This window comes from Schistocerca gregaria, chromosome 1 (assembly GCF_023897955.1).
Source record: "Schistocerca gregaria isolate iqSchGreg1 chromosome 1, iqSchGreg1.2, whole genome shotgun sequence".
In the NCBI taxonomy this organism is placed as follows: domain Eukaryota; kingdom Metazoa; phylum Arthropoda; class Insecta; order Orthoptera; family Acrididae; genus Schistocerca; species Schistocerca gregaria.
The window spans coordinates 824,914,591-824,940,137 of record NC_064920.1 but is presented as its reverse complement, the minus strand read 5'-3'; the positions used below and the strand labels follow the sequence as shown (position 1 = coordinate 824,940,137).

The following is a 25,547-nucleotide window of genomic DNA, read 5'->3' as shown; positions in this document are numbered from 1 at the left end:
AATCGTCGGAGACGTGTTTGGAGGCAAACCGGCCAGGCTGAACGCCTTAGGCACACTGTCAAGCGAGTGCAGCAAGATGGAGGTTCCCTGCTGTTTGGGGGACGACGTACGCCGGTGGTGGTCATGGAAGGCGCCGTAACGGCTGTACGATACGTGAATGCCATCCTCCGATCGATAGTGAAACCATATGTGCAGCATATTGGCGAGGCATTCGTTTTCATGGACGTCAATTCGCGCTCTCATCGTGCACATCCTGTGAATGAATTCCTTCAGGATAACGACATAGAGTGGCCAGCATGTTCTCCAGACTTGAACCCTATCGAACATGCCTGGGATAGATTGAAAGTGCTGTTTATGGACGACGTGACCCACCGATCATTCTGAGGGACCTACGACGAATCGCCCGCCAGGAGTCGGACAATCTGGACCAATAGTGCCTTTATGAACTTGTGGATAGTATGCCACGACGAACACACGCATCCATCAATGCAAGAGGACGTACTACTGGGTATTAGAGGTACTGCTGTGTACAGCAGTCGTGTATGGTGGTACAACATGCAATGTGTGGTTCTCATGAGCAATAAAAAGGGCGGAAATGATGTTTAGGTTGATATCTATTCCAATTTTCTGTATAGGTTCCGGAACTCTCGGAACCGGGGGAGGGGAGGGGGGGGGGTGATCAAAACTTTTTTAGATGTGTGTATTACAGTACAGTAGTCAACCCCAAATTACTTCAAATGGTTCAAATGGCTCTGAGCACTATGGGACTTAACATCTTAGGCCATCAGTCCCCTAGAACTTAGAACTACTTAAACCTAACTAACCTAAGGACATCACACACATCCATGCCCGAGGCGGGATTCGAAGTTGCGACCGTAGCAGTCCCGCGGTTCCGGACTGCAGCGCCTAGAACCGCATGACCACCTCGGCCGGCCTGATTACTTGTCTAGAACAACAACGAACAGTGTACGGACTAAGTTTTATTTTGTTTAACTGTTTTTTTTTTGACATCTTGATTCGAGGTACCTTTAAACTTATAATGCAGATGTATGAGGCAGTCTTAGAAATTTTTGGTCATTGTTGGATGTGTATGCCTGTTACCGGAAATAATAGCAATAGGAAACAGGTAATTGGTTATTTAAGTAACTGGTTATTTTGAGCGGTTTTAAGAGTCAGGTTAAACTGGAGATGAAAAAAACGGTATAACCAGGAACTGGTTGTTTCGGCGATAACCGGCGCCGCTGTGTTGCAGGCCGCTGCCGTGCCCGTGGCTGGCGCTCTCCCTGTTGGCCGCCGCCGCCACAGCCGCTGCCTTCGACCTGCCGCTCGGCGTTCCCGACCAGGTCAGTCGCACCGGCCTCCACACCTTCCAGCCAGGCAGCTTGTTGCTAAAAAGTATCGCCCTAAGTAATCCAGCATTCACGCACCACGAGGTGCTATACTGAAGACACCGAAAGCCCACATAAATCTATTCTGTTTCTCTACTTACTTCGCACGACACGTAGAGTTCTTGTCTTCTGCATCAAACTCACTGTTAAATTTAATTAGCGTTTCCGATATTATAGAGGACTCACGTTTCTGCAGGCCCTGTCTCAAAGATTCCCATCCCTCACTATCTGATTCATCTTGGCATCGTTACCTTGCAAATTGTCAATCTCTTCTTAGATATAACAAATATGACGTCCGACACAACAGATACCACTGGTGTTACAGCGGCCATATAGAACCTACGCTTAAGAGAAGTCGCAACAAGCCGTTTACAGGTACTGAAATAAATCAACGGTGAAGGTTAAAAATTTATGCCGGACCCGGCTTCGAACCCGGCTGCTCTGCTTCGCTACAACGGTTGACTTAACCGCCTTCTTCTTTTTTCTTTTCGGTATTGTTTGTTGTGTTTGGTCTGGGCGGACGTCACAAGACATACGGTCAAGTTGATCGTTGATTCCTTTACTCAGTTTTTTATTACAGAGGGCTAGCTTCCCATCTGACCAAATTCTGAATCTGTCACGCGCAGGTAGCCCCTTTATCATTTAGCATCATTGCACCACTGCTCGCAGCATTCGCTAAGTCTCTCAGGGGTTCTGAATGTATCACGGCGTATCCACACTAAATGTACCAACAGCCATCCTTACTCACAGACGTACATGTGTGGTATCTCTTCTGCCTGTCATGTCCGACCACACATCTGTCTATACGAGTCAAGGAGGGTGCTGGTACTTTCAGTGCAGATGCACTATATACGTCGTACCCTTGCGGGATTTAACGAATGCTGAGAGCAGTGGGGCTAATGGATACGGGAGCTACTTGCGCGTGACAGGTTAAGGATTTGGGCCAACGGTGAAGAGTGTGCAGATGGTCGAGGCGGTTAAGGTAACCGTTCTAGAGAAGCAGAGCACCCGGGTTCGAAGCCCGGTTCGGCACAAATTTTCAGCCCTCACTGTAGATTCACTTTAATGCATGTAGACGGCCAAATGACCTGATTTCTCTTAATTATGTATACTAATTTGTGTTAGTACGTTGCTTGTACACTTTCTGATCTAATTTATGGAGACACGCCTATGTAATGAGGAACTGATTACTAGGTATCACCAGAGGTGCACCTGCCAGTATGAAAGGAGGTGGGGGGGGGGGGGGGGGGGTTGTCTGTACAGAAGCAGTAGCTCATTGACTTCCAGCGTGGACGAGGCAGTGAATGCCACCTGAGAAACTAATTCAGCCCTTCCAGCGTGGACGAGGCAGTGAATGCCACCTGAGAAACTAATTCAGCCCTTCCAGAGCTGCCCAAGTCGACTCTTGGTGATGTGATTGTGAAGTGGAAAGACGAAAAAACAGGCACAGCTACACCATGTCCTGACAGGCCTCATATAATAAGGGATAGGAACCTTCGGCACTGCAAACAGTCGTTGTAAAGTATCGCAGAAAATCAGCGAAAGGATTATTCGCGAGTTCCAAGGTGCTACCATCGGTCCAGCTAGGACAATGACTATGCATAGGGAGTTAAAGAGAATAGCATATTACGGTAGAGCAGCTCCTCATAATCCACGTTACCTACCGACGTGCGTAGCGCCATTAGTGAACGATGATGTGTTACGGTATGGGGAAGCTTTTCTTGGTTATGGCGTGGTCCCCTTATTTTGGTTATGAATAAACTAAATGCGGAATAGAATGAGCACGCTTTACTTCATTGTGTACTGTGTACAGCAGAGGAACAGTTCGGAGACGATGACTGTGTCGCCAAGGCACGGTTCAGGCGGCTCCCCCAGTCGGAGGTTCGAGTTCTCTCTTGGGCATGGGTGTGTGTGTTGTCCATAGCGTAAGTTAGTTTCAGTTAGATTAAGTAGTATATAAGCCTAGGAACCCATGACCTCAGCAGTGCCCTCGGGCATGGGTATGTGTGTGTGTGTGTGTTGTCCTTAGCGTGAGTTAGTTTGCGTTAGATTAAGTAGTGTGTAAGCGTAGGGACCGATGACTTCAGCAGTTTGGTCCCTTAGGATCTTACCACCACCACCACCGCAGCGTACCATGTCATAAAGCAGCTTCTGTCAGGCAGTCGTGTCTGGATAAAAACGTTCATGAAGTAGATTGTCCTGCCTAGACTTTCGATCTGAAGCCAATGGAAGACCTTTAGGATGAGTTACAATGTCGACGTCACTCCAGAAACTTGCTTCTAGTATCACTACTTCCTCTTGCTTCGGTTCTTGAGGAAAAATGAGCTGCCATTACTCTGCAGACATTCAAACAACTCATTGAAAGTGTCCTCAGCAAACCTCAAGCAGTAATAAAAACGACCCCTACTAGGGGTCCGGATACTTTTGATCAGATACGGTAGTATATACGTTAGGAACTCTCGTCTTTCTGAATGGTCTTTGCCTTCATTGTCCAGTCTTACCACGTCTTATCTTTTTTCACTTATTGTTTTGAATATTCCGTAATTTAGAAATCTTTACTGATGTTCCGTGTGCATTACGGTAGCAAGCACAAACTAGAAAGGTACTGATGGACAAAGCGTTGACCGCACTCTCTTCCTCACCAGCTTCTTCCGGAGCGCGACACCTGTTCTTTAGATGAAACTACTGAAGCTCAAAAAGTCCGGTTACCGACAGAGCCGACACGCCTCCCTCCCAAAAGCGAGTCGGAGACAATGCGGTTTTACCTTCACCACGGTGCAGAAGTATAGAGGTCACTGTCAAAACAACTCGAAGTGCACTCTGGCTCTGATGAACTGTCAACATGGTCACATTATTAGAAGCTACGAGTGATACGAAAAAAAGTTCTCCATCCTCGTAAATAGACCGAGCTCACACTTCTCTGAAAAGTCGTGGCGAAACGTCCCTAGTACGAAAGTATTAAGCGAACCGTGGATCTTGACTCCTAGATGGGCACGCTGATAGGTCGGATATTACTTGTTCCCTCCATCTCCAACAAACTTATTTTTACATCAGATAACTACACTTCTGAAACAGTGAATGATTAAGTGAAGTACTCATTTCGGCTACCATGGCTCAACAGGATACTCGTAAACATTACCTGATCCTCATAAACGCTGTGACCTGAGGTCACGAAATGTGTGGCAGTACCACGTACCAGCTGTGTTCGGAATAAACAGAGAGGAGGAGGGTTCGTGATACGCTAAAATTGAAGGTCGCATTTAAGTTAATATGTAATAACTTCTTAATATACTGCCATAATACTAATATACTATGGCAGTGGTTCTTGTGACAATTAAATACTGTAATTCAATGTAACAACTGTAGATTAGAAAACAATAACGGGCTAAGTGTCTTTTTTTTTAGACAGACCCGAAAAACCAAGCTAAGTGCCGACCACCTGAAAATCGGGCTAAGCGCTATGACCATTTCTAGTAGTGCATATGAGGTCCGAAAGATAGCATAGCGGTATGTGTCGGCCCAATGGTCAGACTACAGCGGGCCATACGGCGCAAAGCTTTGTAATTGTCTGCAGCATACGACAGATTTTGTTCAGATTGAAAAATGTAAGAGGCTGGAAGCAAGTCAGTGTGTCAAATAACTAAGGACCTCATAAAAATGATAGAGAATGCGACACCTAACAATCCATTTAAGGTTATTATGCTCCAGCCTGAGGAATTTTTTACTTAAAAAAAGCAGCCAATGTACATATTAACACAACGAAAATAAATATTTCAAAATGTAATTTGATTGAAGTGAAAAAATTGCCCCTGGTTTCGTCAAGATGAGAAAAATGTTTAACGGACTTGAAGACTGGACCACCTACAAGATTTTCAAGAAACGGATTACCACTGATATAATAAAGAACTTTGATTTACCGTCACAACAATGTAAAAACAACTTGCCAGCTGAAGAGAAAAATGGTCTACGCTGCAGCAGTAGGCCGCGCGGGATTAGCCGAGCGGTCTGTGGGCGCTGCAGTCATGGATTGTGCGGCTGGTCCCGGCGGAGGTTCGAGTCATCCCTCGGGCATGGGTATGTGTGTTTGTCCTTAGGATAATTTAGGTTAAGTAGTGTGTAAGCTTAGGGACTGATGACCTTAGCAGTTAAGTCCCATAAGATTTCACACACATTTGAACACTTTTCTTTGCCGTATCAGAAAATAGATAACAGATCATTTTTCGAAGAGTTAAATAAAATTGCTTTGTGCTGTATACAATTAAAAGAAGAATTAAACATAATTTAATCACAGTATAGTGTATCTGTAAAACGTTTAGTATTAGTAAGACTGATAAATGCTTGAAATATCTTTTATTGGCTCTTACCTAGTTTTGTCGATACCTGTACGGCATGTAGCACGTTCTACGTTTTTGAGAATAATAGTTGTGTGACTCCTACTGCGGACAATAAGTAAAAAATGTTTTTGAGGTTGTTTCACTAGAATATTGTTGTAAGAAAAATGTGAATAACTCGGAATCAGAGTTTTGTCACTTGTTCCTCTCTTTGCTTCTTGTTTAGCACACCACGTACAATAGACGTGAAGCACAGAGCTGAAACGGACGTAGTCTGGTTCCTCTCGCAGTTTCTCTGGTGAACTGGTATCTCGGTTGCACTCTTTAGGCTTCCCATGCCCGTCTTGGCAAATGCATGGACGTTGTATCATAACATACGAACAGATAAGCATTCAGGACGCAGATGATACAATTCGCAAACATATTGGTACATTACATTTCTTTCTAAGCAAGATTAAGATGATGCTACGGCCACTGGAAGGACAGCTGCGAAGAGAAATAAAACAGACATCCAGGATTGGCCAGGAATACCGTCGTAATACCACTGCAGGCCACTACCCAATTAACCTCCTGTCTGTTACTTAAAAACAAACAGTATTTACAGAAAAAAATGAAAATTCAATGTTTAATGTTAAGGCAGGTTCTATTCGTAAATAGTTGATTTTTAACGTGAAACAAAGGGCTGTTGTAGAGAAAATAAAAAAACGTCACTACAGGTTATCATGCAGTGCTAGAAAACATATTTCCTCAAAGAAAAAAGGTAAAATTTAAAAGAAACGCACAAGAAAAAATATCAAAAATCGCTTCAGTACTTCGTCAAGCTCATATAAAACGTGTTTCTGTTATTCAAAAACAGCTCTCGCATTTATAAATAATGACAGAAAACTCTTGCCTTTAATCGTGATGGAAAACGTTCCATTGAGTACAAAATAGCAATAATGATTACACAGTTTTTTTAATGTTTTGTATGTAAACTGCACTTACATCAGAAGTGGTTTGGTTACATAAAAGTGCAGAAGTTACACGATCAACTAATTTCCATCACTGTCCGCCCCGATAGCTCAATGGTGAGCGTGAAGGACTGCCTTCCTAAGAGGCCCAGGTTCGATTCCCGGCTGGGTCGGGAATTTTCTGTGCTCAGGGTCTGGGTGTTGTGTTGTCTTCATTATCATCTCATCCCCATGATCGCCTAATGTGGCGTCGAATGTAATAAGACCTGCACCAAGGCGGCAGGACCTGTTCCGTAAGGGGCCACCTGGCCAATGACGCCAATCGCTTATTTCCATTTCCATCACTTATAAAACGCAATTTGTATTTTGTAAGGATATAACGTATACAATGGACTAACAGTGAACTATGTGAGGCACTAACTTTGTATCTCAACATAAAAAAGAAAAGAAAGAAAAAAAGAATGGTTCAAATGACTGAGCACTATGGGACTTAACATCTAAGAACTACTTAAACCTAACTAACCTAAGGACATTACACACATCCATGCCCGAGGCAAGATTCGCCTAGAAGCCTAGAACCGCTCGGCCACACGGCCGGCGAAAAGAAAGAAAAGGAGGTAAAGAGAAGTAGTCGCCGACCAGTTTCTGTCTCATACATTTTCTTATGTTTCTTTCTCTGGCAATGCTAGCAATACTACCATTAATCCTACCATTTATTACATCATCTATGTTCTCTAATGTTCTCTACCAAAAATACCGAACCATAGTTGTGGTAGAGCACCACTCTAGCCAGGGCCCGTCACCTGTGAGCAGACATGTTGATCGGTGTGCCTGTTGTGTGTGTTGCAGGAAGCAGACAAGCCAGGGGAGCCCATCTCTGCCGAGGAGTTTGCGCTGTCCGCCACCTCTGCTGCAGGTGTGTACCGGTACTTAGCCGCTTTAGAATAACACACACTCATATAAGTATTTTTCCTTTTCACACTCCGTCGTACATTGGAGGAAACAAGTTTTAACATTCCTTGCTCTCTGATATGGAGATTGCAGATTATTCATCTGCGCCAATTTAACTGTATACAAGGTGTTACAAAAAGGTACAGCCAGACTTTCAGGAAACATTCCTCACACAGAAAGAAAGACAATATGTTATGTGGACATGTGTCCGGAAACGCTTACTTTCCACGTTAGAGCTCATTTTATTACTTCTCTTCAAATCACATTAATCATGGAATGGAAACACACAGCAACAGAACGTACCAGCGTGACTTCAAGCACTTTTGTTAAAAATGTTCAAAATGTCCTCCGTTATCGAGGATACATGCATGCACCCTCCCTCGCATGGAATCCCTGATACTCTGATGCAGCCCTGGAGAACGGCGTATTGTATTACAGCCGTCCACAATACGAGCACGAAGAGTTTCTACATTTGGTACCGGGGTTGCGTAGACAAGAGCTTTCAAATGCCCCCATAAATAAAAGTCAAGAGGGTTGAGGCCATGGAATTGGTCCGCCTCTACCAATCCATCGGTCACCGAATTTGTTGTTGAGAAGCCTACGAACACTTCGACTGAAATGTGCAGGAGCTCCATCGTGCATGAACCACATGTTGTGTCGTACTTGTAAATGCGCATGTTCTAGCAGCACAGGTAGAGTATCTCGTATGAAATCATGATAACGTGTTCCTTTGAGCGTAGGTGGAAGCGTAGGTGACGAAACTAAAATGAGCTATAACATGGAAATTAAGTGTAAAATTTAAAATTTTCCCGGCGAATCAATTGTTCAAATAGATTTCGGGCTTGCAGCCGGTCGTCGTAAACTTCTTCGCACGATATTTCGGCTGGACAACTGCCAGCCATCTTCAGGTGAACCGAACGAGGACTGACGAAGACGTTCTCCGTTCCGTCTTATATAGTGCGCTGATAGTACTGCCGCGCATGCGTTGTAGTCGCGGAGACAGAAGAACCACACCGCCCAGCAACAGCGCCCTCGCTGGTGGAACTGCGAAACTCAGGTGCCGACGGTATTTTCGCTGGCCGCAGGTATCGATGTCTTCTGGCGTCTTCGTCTCGAGAAAATTTCTGTGATGACGGGATTCCATGCATTATTCAATTGGTAACCACTGCCCCGGTTCATGAAATATCCAGCAATGCGTCTTTCAACGGATTCTTTAATAATGGAGTCCCAAAAAGTTGTTGCTGTGGCCAAAATCGAAGTTTTGTCGTACTCCATTGAATGTCCGTTAGAAATACAATATTCCGCAACTGCAGATTTACTGGGTTGCAGTAGACGAGTGCAACGTTGATGTTCTGTACAACGCTCTTCCACAGTACGCGTTGTCTGTCCTATATAGGCCATACCACATTGACACGGTATTTTGTATATTGCCGCCTTCCGCAGCAACAGATCATCCTTCACCGAACCCAGGAAATCTGAAATCTTAGAAGGCGGACGAAAAACAACTTTCACGTGAAAAGTATTAAGAATCCTTGCTATTTTAAAAGAGATATTACCAACGAAGGGAAGAAAATACCGACGGCACCTGAGTTTCGCAGTTCCACCAGCGAGGGCGCTGTTGCTGGGCGGTGTGGTTCTTCTGTCTCCGCGACTACAACGCATGCGCGGCAGTACTATCAGCGCACTATATAAGACGGAACGGAGAACGTCTTCGTCAGTCCTCGTTCGGCTCACCTGAAGTTGGCTGGCAGTTGTCCAGCCGAAATATCGTGCGAAGAAGTTTACGACGACCGGCTGCAAGCCGGAAATCTATTTGAACCATGGAAATTAAGTGTTTCCGGACACATGTCCACATAACATATTTTCGTTATTTGTGTGTGAAGAATGTTTCCTGAATGTTTGGCCGTACCTTTTTGTAACACCCTGCATTTACAGACCTTACAGTGTTATTTCCGAGTGGTACGTCAAAAACGTAAGCTTGAACGGTCCCCTCTCACCAAAAGAATTTTTTCTTCAGTTGGTGACATAATGTATTTCATTAAGTTTGCGTAATATACTCCTGGGCCTGAATGTACGGCTTGGTGCTACCTCGCTACCTGCGCAGCTCTTAGAGTTCGGAGCCAGCAGCGCGATGTGTTGTGTTGTGTCGTGTTACAGCGCTACTGCAGCCGCCACTGGACGAAGGCTCCCCGGACCCCATCCTTGCTGCGGGGCTCTTCGAGGGCGACATCGCTGGGGTCTCTCCGGAGGACGTTCTGGTGGTGAGTGAGCTTCGACACAGCTTACCGCTAACCGTTGACCGGAAATCCAGCACCGTCTTCGAACCAAAACTTGTTGCCTGTGAACATACCAGGACATAATTTATGGTTATATATTAACTTCTTGTTGACATGCGTTGGTTAGAACCTTGAGAGATTTGTCAAAGTTGCGTTGATTTATTTCTTTATCGTTGTTTAAATTTTTTATTCGCTGCTGTGAGTTGCACTCTTGAGAACCTATTGCAGTTCGAAGACTTGCAAACAGGAGGGAAATCGCTCCTTTCGAAGCACAATAAATGCGAATGTGTTACTGTTTATTTAGAAGGAAATTGAGGTACCTGCTGTCTCGTTCTAGCTTCCTCTGTACCTTTAAAAACATTTCAAAAAATTTTAGCATGTTAACATACTAGCGCTTTTTTTCAACTCGCAACGCACCTCAAACTCCCACAAGCTCCCCTGACTAACTCACATCCACTAGTCTATCGCCGTTAACTCGCTCATACCCATACACTCCCAGTTACCCTTTCTCTCTCTCTTTCAGCCCAGCTCGTTGTCGTTATCTCTTCTCTCTGTTATTGTCTCCTGTGTCATAGCCACAGTCCCCTACGGTCTGTGTTACTATTAGTTGTTCTCTGTATCTACATGGAACATACAACTCTTAAATCGACGACTGACGTAAGTAATTCAAAGTCTGATGACAGTCGAACGTATTTCCGTGACCAGCAACACTCAAAATATTTATGATTCCAACTGCAGTTGGAATATTTCCAAGTCCCAAGACCTAGCAATTATCGGAATTGCTTGAAGTCAAAAGAGTGCCGAAAATATTGAAAAGTCCAACACTAGCCAAATGGCAGAAGTTTTTTAAGTCAATACGCGATAGTTTCACCACTTATTCCCCAAACTATCTTGCCTGTCTTTAACCGTGTCCAGCAAAAGACTGTCCTCTCAAGAGTTTCTCTCTCCTACTTATAGTCGAGGTGACCGTTTTCAGTGCCATTCAATGTACATGTTGCTTTAAGATATAAAATTATGTCGGTTTACTGTTTTAAAGAACAAGGAAGAGTTCACTCCCTATCCTTGTCTAGTCGCCGTCGACAGTACGTTAAACCCTAATCATCCTTCGTGTTTGCAGATCTCGAACCTATGAGAGCATTGGAGAGATTAAGCAAAAGTTGGTAGTTCGCCTATGAGGACAGGTGTACCTTAACCCACGTGCACCCAGTGTCCAGTGAGAAAAAATGCTCCATTCATTCCTAGCGTACTACCTTTACAGTACTTACCCGTATATAGTATCGACTGTGAACAAGTGTCCGCTTCATGAGGTAATGTTAAACGTCAAACTGCAGGGACTGGACGAAAGAAAACGAGCACCCTAATTGGGATGTCCCATTTCTGAATGATGGTTGGTGTTATGTTACATTGTCTGGAGATTATCAGTGGTGACCAACAATAACTGGATTTGACAATACTTATGTGTTCACTGTGGCGATCTACCGTCATGTTGGTGCTTGCAGACTTCCAAGACGAACCAACATATCCGCTCAGTTGATGCATGAGCGCCAGCAGTAGCAAATGTACAAGAGTTACCTGGGCTGTCTAGGGAAATCGAGAGTAGTGATACTGTAAAAATTCTATGAGACAACTTTGCTTCGTAATAACTGAATAAAAGCTAAGTTTGTTGGTGGAGACAAGAGCGTATTACAACGATCCTTACGTTTAGTTAGTACGAGGAGAGTCCAGAAAGTAAGTTACACATTGTTATAACAGGCCATGTAAATTTTATTGAATGCTATACTACACGTCAAAGTTACACAGACACATGGCATTATTTTTCAAAATAGTCACAAAGTCTCTGTAATCAACAGTCTGAACGTTCTGCCAAGCGTTCAGTTCCTTGACGGTATAACTCCGCTCCTTGGACACGGAGTCATTCGAGAAACACAGTGTGGAGCTTCTCATTGCTGGAAAATCCGCGACTGCAGCGAATCGCTTCCTCGAAGTTGGATGTTCGTGGTCTTGTAGCTAGCATTGCTGACTCTCGATCTAAGGGCCCCAGGTTTATTCCCGGCCGGGTAGTGGATTTTCTCCTCTGGGGATTCTCTCTCTCTCTCTCTCTCTCTCTCTCTCTCTCTCTCTCTGTGTGTGTGTGTGTGTGTGTGTGTGTGTGTGTGTGTGTGTGTGTGTGTTTTGTTTTCCTCATCATGATTTCGTCATCATGGAAGTGAGAGTCAGCCAAATGGCGTGAGTTAAGAGGTGGCCTAAGTCACAGGTGATGTCTCCCAGCCAATATGGCTTACGAATATTTCATCTTCTCAACTGACTGGATATTTTCTTCTGTGGTCGATGTCTATGGCATTTCTTCCCATACATGGTCACCCACGTCTAAATATTTGCAACATTTCACTGCGTTTGGGTGCAACATTGTACATGGTCCACATAACGCTCGAATTTAACACTGAATGTGTGTGAAATTTAGACTTCTTTCTCACAAGAATTGTACAGTCCTGCGCACTTTAACTTCAGAGTACGTTTCCATTGACGCCCTGTTTCAGTGGCACGCTGTGATGCTCCTGTTATCCGTACCGCAGCAGGACTGTGTCTACAGGAAACGCAGAACATGTACTCTCTTCTGACAGTGAGCTATTCCTGTTGCACTAGGTGGTTGCGTGGGACGGCATGTTTAACTTACTTTCTGAGGTCTCCTCGTATAATGCCTAGAAACTGACATGAGTTAACTTGTGACAACAGAACACAGTGTGAATCGGAATAATAAGATGGGAATATCTAAAAAAAAAATCGTACGTTGGGACCGCTGCCAAACAAATGGGAAATAAAGTGAATGTCAGGAGCAGACTTAAGTCGTGTATTGTGCAGAAGGTCGAGACTACCTACTATAGTAATTTGTAATTTGATCCTACGAATGCGCTATCGCACTGTTCGCTATCATCAATGAGTTTCACCCGTCCTACGGTCAGATTGAAGGGAAAGGAAGCTCTTCAGGCCTGTGAAAACACTTTAGATAATCATATTCACTGACAAATTCTGGATAAGGAACTTCATCTCCCAAGATTTGTTTGATGCACGTATTAATGAGAGATAGTACCTAGACCTCCACAAAACTGTGATTTTAAGATTATAATTTAGGACAGTATTGGATCACAGCAAAACATCAAGCATGTGTGAAGTCGCACTAAGACGTCAGCTACAAATCCCTTCACTATGCTGATAGCTATGAGGAGTTGATTTTACATCATACCAGTGCATTTTTGTATTACACTCAGCTGACCAAAGTCATGGGATACTTGCTGATATCTTGTTGGACCTGGTTTTGCCCAGCGTAGTCCAGCAAGTCGACGTCGCTGTAAGTCCCCTGCAGACTTATTGAGTCGTCAATAACTGCGATTGTGTTGACGGTGCAGGGTTTTGTGCACAAACTGACCTCTCGAGTATGTCCCATATCTGTTTGATGGGATTCATTTATTGCGATCTCGGTGGCCAAATCATTCGCTCGAATTTTCCAAAACGTTTTCCAAACAAGTCACGAACAATTGTGTCCCAGTGTCATGGCGCATTGTCATCCATAAAAATTGCATCGTTTTTTGGGACCATTAAGGATATGAATGGCTGCAAATGCTCTCTAAGTAGTCTAACATAAGCATTTCCAGTCAATGATTGTTTCAGTTGGACCTGAGGACCTAATCCATTCCATGCAGACATAGCCCACACCGTTATGGAGCCACCACCAGCTTGCACAGTGCCTTGTTGACAACTTGCATCCATGGCTTCGTAGGGTCTGCACCACACTTAAACTCTATCAGCAGCTCTTACCAACTGAAATCGGAAACTGAAATCGGAACTCATCTGAGTGTGCGACGATTTTCCAGTCGACTATGGTCCAACTGATATGGTCACGAGACCAGGTGTGAGGTGCGGTCGTCTGCTGCCATGGCCCATTAACGCCAAATTTCGCCGCAGTGTCCTAAGGGATATGTTCGTCGCACGTCCCACAATGATTTCTGCGGTTATTTCACGAATTGTTGCTTGCTTGTTATCACTGACAACTCTACGTAAACGCCGCTGCTCTCGCTCGTTATGAGAGGGTCGTCGGCCACTGAGTTGTAACTGGTGAGACGTATTGCCTGACGTTTGGTATTCTCGGCACACTCTCGACACTGCGAAACTGGGAATATTGAATGTCCTAACAATCTCTGAGATGGAATGACCCATACGTCTAGCTTCAACTACTATTCCGCATACAAAGTCTGTTAACTCCCATAATGACGTCGGAAACCTTTTCACATGAATCACCTGAGTGCAAATGGCAGTACCGCCAGCGCACTGCTCTTTTATACCTTGTTTACGCGATACTACCACCACCTGTATATGGGCATACCGCTATACTATGACTTACGTCACCTAAGTGTATTCTGTCCAGCCCTGGATCTGCTGTCATAATTAATTACGACTGTCAGCCACGATAGCAGTTCTGGATACCTGGCATGAGAGGCTTGCCTTCGAGATGAGTGTTTGGAGTCTTTGGTCAGTGTGTTAGGTGTGTCGCAGTGCTGAGACCCCGCTGTGTGGTGTGTGTTTTTCAGAACCGGAACGCCGCCATCCGCGACGGCTCGACGCGGCGTTGGGAGGGCGGCGTGGTGCCCTACGTCATCTCTGCAGCCTTCAGTGAGTGTCGCCACCGCATGCCGTCTACAGACAAGTGCTTACAGCTGCCAACGCCGCGCAGTTACACAGAGCTTGTGATTCATGTGAACAGGTTTAAAGTGTCGATTAAGAAACAATTTTTATGAGGGGATTTACCCAGCACTCACGATAATTTACATATGTACGCGTCCGTTCTGCGAGTGCAGTTTATCTGCGGATAAACGATTAAGAGTGCGTATAAAACAATGAGTTCCCTCGGCGAAAAGCGTCTATTGAAGCACATTCAGAAAATATCATTATCGGGAAACACAACTAGCTCTGTATTCACACGACGTAATGATCACAAATTGATTCTATATTTATAGCTTTCCAGAAGGCTTTTCACACCGTCCCTCGAAACCGACTTCTGATCAAATTGTGTGCCTATGAATTATCCTCTCAGTTGTGCGACTGAATTAGCGATTTCCTGTTAGAAAGGTGACAGTACTTAGTAATCGACGGAATATCGCCGAGTGAAACAAAAGTGATACCAGGCGTTCACTGAGGAAGTGTTATAGGCCCTCTGTTGTTCCTAATCTACATAATAGATTTAGGTGACAATCTGAGCAGCCCTCATAAGAGGGGACGTAAGGGAAAGCGACGAAAATTGTGAAATTTTTTTTATTCAATCTTCATTTACTTCACAGTATTGAAATTTCAATTCTCGAATATTACGTTCCAAATCCACTTCTACGTGGGATGAAAATGACAATTAACAAAAGCTTGCAGTGCTCACGCCCCTTTGTTGTTCTGTATTTCCTCATATTAATTATCCCTGTGGTGTTTTCTTCCAGTTTTATACAGACAGAATGTGGGAATATTTCGGTGTTTAGAACATCCCGAACTTCTATAAAAGTGTATCCATGGAAAACCATGCATCAAGAACATTTGTTTAGCTTATAATGTCTGTTTAGTTTTTAACTGTGCTAATCTTGGGAGACTATGGACTGTACAGAGGTTAGATTTTGATCCAGGACCTTTCACGCCGTCTATATTGAAGGAAACCGATAACAGGAGAATTCATGCAGCTGACATTATTGTTGCTCATTTTCAAAACCAGGTTAACCTAAGAGGACACGGAAAGAAAAGACTGCTTGAGGATGAAGAGGAAGATGCATATGGTTTGCTCTGGTTCACTCAGATAGGGTAAGGCCTGATACTAACACTGTCAAATCTGTGATTCAGGTTTTCCGAAATTATGTTTTGGCAACTCTTGTACCTTTTCCTCTCAAACCACTGACATTATAGCACCTAAATTTGGCTTTCTATTAGTCAATACTGTAGTGAAACATTTTGTGGAAGGAATTTTCATTTGATAGAGTAGGAATTCATTTACGTAAGAGAAAAGTCCTAAGATTTGGTGAATTTTTTTCACAGAAATTTAGAGAGCTGTAAAAATATAGCAAAAGAAGGTATCAATATTCTTTTCGACAGATATTTGTAATAATTGCATGTCAAACTCTGTAGAAAAATACATTAATTTCCTTCTGACAGAATTTTCAAAAAAGGAACTTTGTACTCACCATGCTGAAAAAAATTCAGTTGTTTATAATAAAAAAAAATGTAACATCGACAAGCATGAAAACGTTTACACCTATCATTATAACATTCTTTAGTAATTGTGCCAAAGTTAGCCGCGTTTGCTTGAAAACTTTGGGCTTCATAACTTTTTTTTTCAAAGTATTGCAACTTCACATACGCACGCCTCCCCTCCCCCCACCCCTCCTTAAATTTTTTCCAGATGATGCTGTCATTTACCGTGTAAAAGTCATCAGTAGATAAAAATCAATTGCAAAATGACTTGGATACGATATCTGTATCCATATAAGTAAGAAAAGAAATAGCTTAAATTTTCTGTTACACAATAAATAACAAAAATCGAAAGCTTGTGAATTAAACTAAATACCAAGGAATTATAATTATAAAGAAGTTAAACTGGAACGATCACATAGTTAATGTTGTAAAGTAGGCAAACGAAAGACTTCGTTTTATTGGCAGTTCACTTAAAAGATGCAACAGGTCTACTAAAGAGACTACCTTCACTACGTTTGTTCGTCCTCAGCTAGAGTATAATTGTGTGATATGCAATCCTTACCACATAAGATTGAAAGGAGGATGTCGAAAAGTCCAAAGAAGAACAGCTCGTTTTGTATTTTATCGAATTGTCGGAGAAAGTGACAGGGATATGATAAGTGAAATGGGGTGGCAATCATTAAAAATGCGTTTTTCGTTGCGGTGAGATCTTTTCACTACATTTCAGTCACTAACATTCTCCTCTGGATGTGAAAATACATAGGGAGAAACGATCATTGTAATAAAATAAGAGAAATCAGGGTTCGTACAGAAAGATTGGAGCGATCATTTACCCAATCGCTGGTAGAGAGTGGAACGTTAGAAAAATAATCTGTAGGTATTTTGAAAAACCCTCTGCGAGTGTGAATTGCAGAGTAGTCATGTAGATGCAGATAAAGATGAGAATTAAGGAAATAAATTTACTGACAACGGTGTCAATACTTCTCGTAGAAACGTTTCATTAATTAGGAGGACTTTACTGCGAATACCCTTAATTATGAATTTCAATCGCAATTTACTTTTTGGTACTGTGGCGCACGTTATCATCAGTAATTTAGTATGACGCACATATTTCTCAGTATTGGCATAATTGGCTTAGTAACCTACGAGTCGTGCCTGTAATAACTTGCGTGTTGGACCTGGCTTGGGAGATTTGATCTAGTACTGAACCGATGCTGCAGTTCATACCAAAAATTTTCAACGGCTGCAGTCTAGGTCTCTGCACAGGCCAGCGCGTCAGTTACTTCGTACTATGATGCAACAGTTGACTGGAGCATAATCGCGTTGGCACAGAAAATGTTCGATTATAAACTGCTGCCACATATCAGGAAACACTTTTGTTAAAAATACTTCTCTTTTGGAAAAAACCAGTACTAAGGGCCTAAACGAGAAAAAACGTCTCAGATTATCAAACCACCACCACTACTGGATTTGCCTGTCGCCTCACTACACTCATACAGTTCGGCAGGCAACCGCCGTGTCCAGAAGACGCCCACTCATGTTCATATATGCTCGCCAGATTTTCAGGATCCTTCTGTACCATAACATCTGAAGTAACTCGGGTCCCTCTTTCCTTCGTTTTTAAACGGGGAACGTTCCAGAAACTTCTACAGAAACCCCTTGTCGTACGTAATAGCAAGAGCTCTTTTGTTGAGGAGCTAGCTTTCATCGCTGTTGCCAATCTGCTTCTACGGTGTTCATATCTGCCACCATTATGCTATAGGGAGGAACCGATGAGTATTTACTTAAACCTCTCGTATAAAATCCGATACGAAAGTGGCGACACACAGCTCACAGAAGCAGTATCACGACAATCTCTGTTCGCTCGGCGCAGACATGAAGCATATTTTCGTGGACTGGGAGTTCTCGTCACATGCAAACCTCTGATAATGGCGGTCGATACCGCTGACTCACTGCAGTGTCGTCGGGCTGCTTTGTGGGAAGCGTACTCCTATTTTGGTTTCCACCGTTTGGTCTTTGCCTCCAATATGGAGATTGTAATCGATATAGCTAGTACATCAAATGTACTAACGAAAAAAAATCGCAACACAAAAAATAATTAATGTAGAAAGATCAAATTTCGGCAACGCATTCTCTAGGTGAGATATTTAGGGGATTAACATTGCAAGATTACACGTTAATGTAAACGCGAGATAAGGCTTTGCAAATGTGAAATGCAGGTGCATTAACAATCGGTGTAACCGCCAGAATGTTGAATGCAAGCATGCAAACGTGCGTAATTTGTGTCGAACAGGGGCCGGATGTTAGTTTGTGGAATGGAGTTCCACGCCTGTTGCACTTTGTAGGTCAATACAGGGACAGTTAATGCTGTTTGTGGATGACGGTGGAGTTGTGGTCCGATGATGTCCCATATGTGTTCGATTGGAGAGATATCTGGTGATCGAGTAGGCAAACAGAACATGTGGGTTGTGTTACAACACCAGTACGTGGGCGAGTATTCTCCCTGGGGTGCTGTTCATGACACAACAGGTTCAGTCACCAGACGGACGAACAGTTTTGCAGTCAGGGTGTGTGGGATAACCACGAGAGTGCTCCTGCTGCCGTACGAAATCGCACCCCAGACCATAACTCCAGGTGTAGGCGAAGTGCGTCTGGCACGCAGACAGGTTGCTTGCAGGCCCTCAGATAGCCTCCTTTTAACCAACACGCGGTCGTTACCGGCACCGAGGCAGAACCAACTTTCGCCGCGCGGGATTAGCCGAGCGGTCTCGGGCGCTGCAGTCATGGACTGTGCGGCTGGTCCCGGTGGAGGTTCGAGTCCTCCCTCGTGCATGGGTGTGTGTGCTTGTCCTTAGGATAATTTAGGTTAAGTAGCGTGTAAGCTTAGGGACTGAAGACCTTAGCAGCTAAGTCCCATAATATTTCACACACATTTGATTTTTGAAGAACCAACAATCACTGAAGTCGCAAATGGTGATGGTTTGGGGCCGGTGGAATGCACACTAAAGGGCGCCTGGCTCGGATCTGTCCTTGAAGTAACCGATTTGCACGAGTAACAGTTCGTTGTGTCACTGAGGTGCCAACTGCTTTTCATATTGCTGCTGCAGATGAAGTACGATGCGCTGGAGCCATACGCCTCGCCTGTCGGTAGTACCACGTCGCCTTCCAGTGACGGTCTTCTTGTGACATTCCAGAGAATGCCAGCAATCACGTACAGTGACTACATTCCTGCCAAGTCTTTCTGCAGTGTCGCAGAAGTTTATCGTACCCTCATTACATGACCTCGTTCAAACTCAGTTAGGTGTTTATAATGGCGTCTTTGTCAGCTTAAAGGCTTTCTTAATTAACATCAACTAACCATTTCCAGCCTCAAAGATAACTAACGCTGACGACCGTTACAGAGTGTATTTAAAGCAAACCTAATTGCGTCATCGTAGTTGCGCTACTAGCGCCACACTGATGCGACTGGGGCGTTGGAATTCGATTACTCGATAAATAGTACAATTCTCAAGGCTGTCAATTCAACTAAGTACCTGGGTGTTAAAATTACGAACAACTTCAGTTGGAAGGACCACATAGATAATATTGTCGGGAAGGCGAGCCAAAGGTTGCGTTTCATTGGCAGGACACTTAGAAGATGCAACAAGTCCACTAAAGAGACAGCTTACACTACACTCGTTCGTCCTCTGTTAGAATATTGCTGCGCGGTGTGGGATCCTTACCAGGTGGGATTGACGGAGGACATCGAAAGGGTGCAAAAAAGGGCAGCTCGTTTAGTATTATCGCGTTATAGGGGAGAGAGAGTGGCAGATATGATACACGAGTTGGGATGGAAGTCATTACAGCATAGACGTTTTTCGTCGCGGCGAGACCTTTTTACGAAATTTCAGTCACCAACTTTCTCTTCCGAATGCGAAAATATTTTGTTGAGCCCAACCTACATAGGTAGGAATGATCATCAAAATAAAATAAGAGAAATCAGAGCTCGAACTGAAAGGTTTCGGTGTTCGTTTTTTTCCGCTCGCTGTTCGGGAGTGGAATTGTAGAGAGATAGTATGATTGTGGTTCGATGAACCCTCTGCCAAGCACTTAAATGTGAATTGCAGAGTAATCATGTAGATGTAGATGTAAACTGGTATAGACATCAGCTTTCAGATGTAGAAACACACCTATCAACTTTAGGTTACGTCGCACAACTCCTTTGTGGTGTTCTAACACTTTTTCGTCAGTGTACATAGTTTCATCTTTAAAACATCTTTATAAAGACTTAAAAATCTTTTGAAATAAAAGTTTTTTTGTTGCGTTCAGTATATGTGCGGGCCGTATACAAAGTGCAGCTAATAGATCCTGTGTTGAGAGTTGTTGTGTTATGCACCTTCTCTCCCGTCTTCAAGACATTTCTATTCTCGAGCTATTCCAGATCCCATGGTTATCATCTCTACCTTTTTAATATATTGATAAACCGTTTCCGATATTGTGTTGGTTTCGATTCTATTTAAATACTTCTTCCAGTACAAGCGTTCATGAAATTTTGCCATAAATGAGAAACAGCTGCCCGCCAAGGGATGCAGTCACATGTTTCTCAGCTATTGAGATCTGTGGGGAACGCAGACATTTGTCATGCTGGGGTTTGGGTTCAAGTGATTAGTAGCGTGAGGTAGAGTGTGCTCAGTGCTGACACCGTATCCTCTTCTACTTCTGAAAGCTCGAATCTTGCACTCTGACGGCAGACGATAGTCTCACGTCAAATCATACAGCCTTCGGCGGCTGAAAGTGCCTTATGCATTACTGGCACCGACGCAGACGCAGACGAAGACGAAGATGTTCCCCGTGTACCTTCTTTTGCTCAAATCCGTCCTTAGAACCATTGTAGCATAAAATAAAGAGCTTTCGATGACTTATAAACAAGCAGCAAAGCAGGGGTAGATAACACCCTATCGGAGGAATAGTACACACAAGAATGGAAAGGAAAATCAGGCCCTTCTAGAGAAACTTCAGTTTCTCTCTAGAAAAGATACAGAGTGAAACAAGGCAGTGGTTAGCACACTATACTCGTATTTGATAGGACGATAGTTCTAATCTCCGTCCGGCCATTCAGATTTAGGTTTTCCGTGTTTTCCTTAAATCCCTCCTGGAAAATGTCGCCATACAGATGGTACATATTCCTTCTGTAGGGTGGTTAGAAACAGCTTGAAGAGCTTGTAAGGATGTTACAAGGTAGGTTGTGCTGAGATGTAACAGTTCAGAAGAAAATTCAATACGTATCGCCATTTTAGAGTTGATTAGGATTGGAGTTAGCCTATCAAGGTGTTGCGATCGCAAATTCACGCGGTTCTTAAAACCAAAAAAGAGAGGGATAAAAAAATTCGACATGGGGCGGTAGTAAGGATCGAACTCGAGCCAAAGGCTGAGCTGTCTCGTGCGCTATCATCTACCCTATGAGAATAACTGACACTAATTGTATCTGGCGGACCGCTTGAATTTGCCCGCACAACGGCCTGATTGGCTAACTTCAATGTGAATAAACTAGGAAACGGCTCATCGTATCGAATCCTTTTCTTATCAGTTATTTCACAGCGCAACCTACCCTGAAACACTCTTACAATCTTCTAAGATTAAATCTGACCACTCTGTACATCCAGCAAACACACTGTCGTATTTCTTGGTAAACGTATGCAAAATATGTACTAGCGAACTTCCATCGAGACTAGTTTCAGGCTGAACGCTACACAGCTACAAGTTACTGAAAATCACAAACTCGTCTAACACTTTTGTTCAGTGTGTGGCGTATGGTGTCATCTGTTGTGCTTTCTACTAGGACGTCAAGAAAGGACAGCGTCCTTATAAATGTTCGAATTACGATTGTTTTGGTGAATTTCGGAGCCATCTGCGTCGTGTAGACTTCCATTTATGTAGCTTTTAGTAGATTCATCAAGGACCTACTACCGAGAAATCTTTAATTCTGACGGTTACTATAAATCGCCTACGAATGTGTCGCCACAGACTTCAAAGGGGACTCGATAAAATGCAGTGTAAAATCTTACTTAATCAAAACAGTAAGATGGAAACAAGTTTACAGCTTATTATCGATGTCTTAGAGTAAGAATTGTATATCCCATCCGACTGCAATGCGATCATTCCACCACATTAAGGGGAGCATTGCAGAACTGAATCGTATAAAATAGGTTAATAGCGTCAGGACAGAGTATTGTATTTACGTAGGTTTAGGACTGTGGCAGCTTAGAAGGTGATGACAGACTGCGTACAGACACTCCATAAATTGTGACAAGCTCTGAGTTTTTCCACTCTGTCGAGTGCCTAAGTTGTCCGAACCAGAAGTCGTGTATTATTACATCATCGTTACGATAAGGTCAAGAAGAGTTGTGGTACATTATGTCTCACGTGAAACATGTTTTGATGATTGTAACTTAGTAGTCACAAATACACAGGCACTTGTGTCGACAAACAGTCACTAGCTAGGTGAGACAAGTACACTTATGGCCATTAAAATTGCTACACCAAGAAGAAATGCAGATGATAAACGGATATTCATTGGACAAATATATTATACTAGAACTGATATGTGATTACATTTTCACGCAATTTGGGTGCACAGATCATGAGAAATCGATACCCAGAACAACAACCTCTGTTCTTAATAACGGCCGGCCGCGGTGGTCTCGCGGTTCTAGGCGCGCAGTCCGGAACCGTGCGACTGCTACGGTCGCAGGTTCGAATCCTGCCTGGGGCATGGATGTGTGTGATGTCCTTAGGTTAGTTAGGTTTAAGTAGTTCTAAGTTCTAGGGGACTGATGACCACAGCAGTTGAGTCCCATAGTGCTCAGAGCCTCTTAATAACGGCCTAGATACGTCTGGGCATTGAGTCAAACAGAGGTTGGATGGCATGTACAGGTATAGCTGCCCATGGAGCTTCAACACGATACCACAGTTCATCAAGAGTAGTGACTGACGTATTGTGACGAGTCAGTTTCTCGGCCACCATTGACCAGACGTTTTCAATTGATGAGAGATCTGGAGAATGTGCTGGCCAGGGCAGCAGTCGAACATTTTCTGTATCCAGAAAGGCCCGTACAGGACCTGCAACATGCAGTCGTGCATTATCCTGCTGAAATGTAGGGTTTTGCAGGGATCGAATTAAGGGTAGAGTCACGGGTGGTAACACATCTGAAATGTAACGTCCACTATTCAAAGTGCCGTCAATGCGAACAAGAGGTGAACGAGACGTGTAACCAATGGCACCCCATACCATCACGCCGGGTGATACGCCAGTGGGGCGATGACGAATACACGCTTCCAATGTGCGTTCACCGCGATGTCGCCAAACACGGATGCGACAATCATGATGCTGTAAGCATAACCTGGATTCATCCGAAAAAATGACGTTTTTCCTTTCGTGCACCCAGGTTCGTCGTTGAGTACACCATTGCAGGCGTTCCTGACTGTGATGCAGCGTCAAGGTTAACCGCAGCTATGGTCTCCGAGCTGATAGTCCATGTTGCTGCAAACGTCGTCGAACTGTTCGTGCAGATGGTTGTTGTCTTGCAAACGTCCACATCTGTTGACTCAGGGATCGAGACGTTGCTGCACGATCTGTTACAGCCATGTGGATAAGATGCCTGTCATTTCCACTGCTAGTGATACGAGGCCATTGGGATCCAGCACGGCGTTCCGTATTACCCTCCGGAACCCACCGATTCTATATTCTGTTGGACCTCGTTGGACCTCGATCAACGCTAGCAGCAATGTCGCGATACGATAAACCGCAATCACGATAGGCTACAATCCGACCTTTATCAATGTCGGAAACGTGATGGTGCGCATTTCTCTTTCTTGCGTGAGGCATCACAACAACGTTTCACCAGGCAGCGCCGGTCAACTGCTGTTTGTGTATGAGAAATCGGTTGGAAACTTTCCTCATGTCAGCACGTTGTAGGTGTCGCCACCGGCGCCAGCCTTGTGTGAATGCTCTGAAAAGCTAATCATTTGCATATCATAGCATCTTCTTCCTGTCGGTTAAATTTCGCGTTTGTAGCACGTCACCTTCGTGGCGTAGCAATTTTAATGGCCAGTAGTGTACATTTGGAATTTAGATTATAAGAAACTGTCACGTATGCCACTACAAATACCACCGGTATGGTGCAGACGAACGTACCTGAACTCAGTGCATGAAACGAAAACGTCTTTTTACGTTACAATGGACGCAATTAGCGTAGGAGGAAAAAGTTTCCGAGAACGTGCACCCTGCAGAGTTTGCGCCGTCTTCTGTTGCAGCCCTGAAATCCCCTGCTCTCGAGACTTGCTCCCCGGAAGAGAAGCAGGCCTCCGGGGCGCAACCTGACAGGGAATAGCGGCTGAGGCGGCGGTGAGTGCTCCCAACTCACACACTTTAAACTACCTCATACCTCATTCTGAACCAAAATTTTCTTGTATAAGGATAGTATGGTGCGGGAAAACTGTCTCACAACTGACGGAGCGATGCTGAACCCTTGCTTATCTTTTCGTTCTAGCTGGCATGTGCAACTGTTGCATTTGGAATCGAGGCTGCACGATATCTTTAGGAATTAGTCTACTTGGTTTCGTGGCACTTTTACATACGAGGGTAATCCCAAACTTAAGGTCTCCTATTTTTTTGTAAGTACACAAACCTGTTTATTTCCAGAATGGTTTACATCAGTTTACAGCTTGAACATTTAGCCATTTTTAGACATAATCACCATTCCTGTCGATGCATTTTTGTAGACGCTGTGGCAGTTTTTGTATGCCCATGTCATACCAGCTCGCCGCCATGCTGTTCAGAAAGTTATGAAACTCTTCTATTTGATCTCAGGCGAAACGTGTTATGCCCTGGTTTCGTCACCCTTGACAATTGAGTCCAGAAAGTTGTCCTGTTCGGCTGCAAAAGGCAGTGAAGAAATACGCGAGAAGCATCAACTGGATGCCGCATGTGGTCCTCAGTCAGCATGCGTGCCACCCATCTTGCGCACACCTTCCCGTGGTTCAATGTTTCCGTTAAAATTCTCTGAGCGGTGCTTCTGGAAACCTCACGAACCAGCGTGCAGAGATCATCCTGGGTGATCCGCCGATCTTCACGCATGCTTTGCTCACCCTCAACACTGTCTCCTCAGAAATTGACGGTCTCCCGCTCCTTTGTCCGTCTTGAATTTATGTCCGAACAGATTCAAACTCTCTACACCACTGACGAACAAAAAAATGGTTCAAATGGCTCGGAGCAGTATGGGACTTAACTGCTGAGGTCATCAGTCCCCTAGAACTTAGAACTGCTTAAACCTAACTAACCTAATGACATCACACACATCCATGCCCGACATGCCCGAGGCAGGATTCGAACCTGCGACCTTAGCGGCCGTGCGGTGCCAGACAGTAGCGCCTAGAACCGCTCGGCGACATCGGCCG

At 44.1% G+C, this 25,547-nt stretch overlaps 1 protein-coding gene across 1 annotated transcript in view; it reads left to right on the top strand.

Moving 5' to 3' along the window:
* The window catches only part of LOC126271618 (hatching enzyme 1.2-like), a 129,261-nt gene that overhangs the window by 40,495 nt on the left and 63,219 nt on the right, over positions 1-25,547 (top strand). Inside the window, exons 2-5 of the mRNA XM_049974166.1 lie at positions 1,253-1,343; positions 7,519-7,585; positions 9,778-9,881; positions 14,480-14,561. Of these exons, the coding sequence (XP_049830123.1) occupies positions 1,253-1,343; positions 7,519-7,585; positions 9,778-9,881; positions 14,480-14,561 (344 nt within the window). The remainder of the gene's footprint in view (positions 1-1,252; positions 1,344-7,518; positions 7,586-9,777; positions 9,882-14,479; positions 14,562-25,547) is intronic.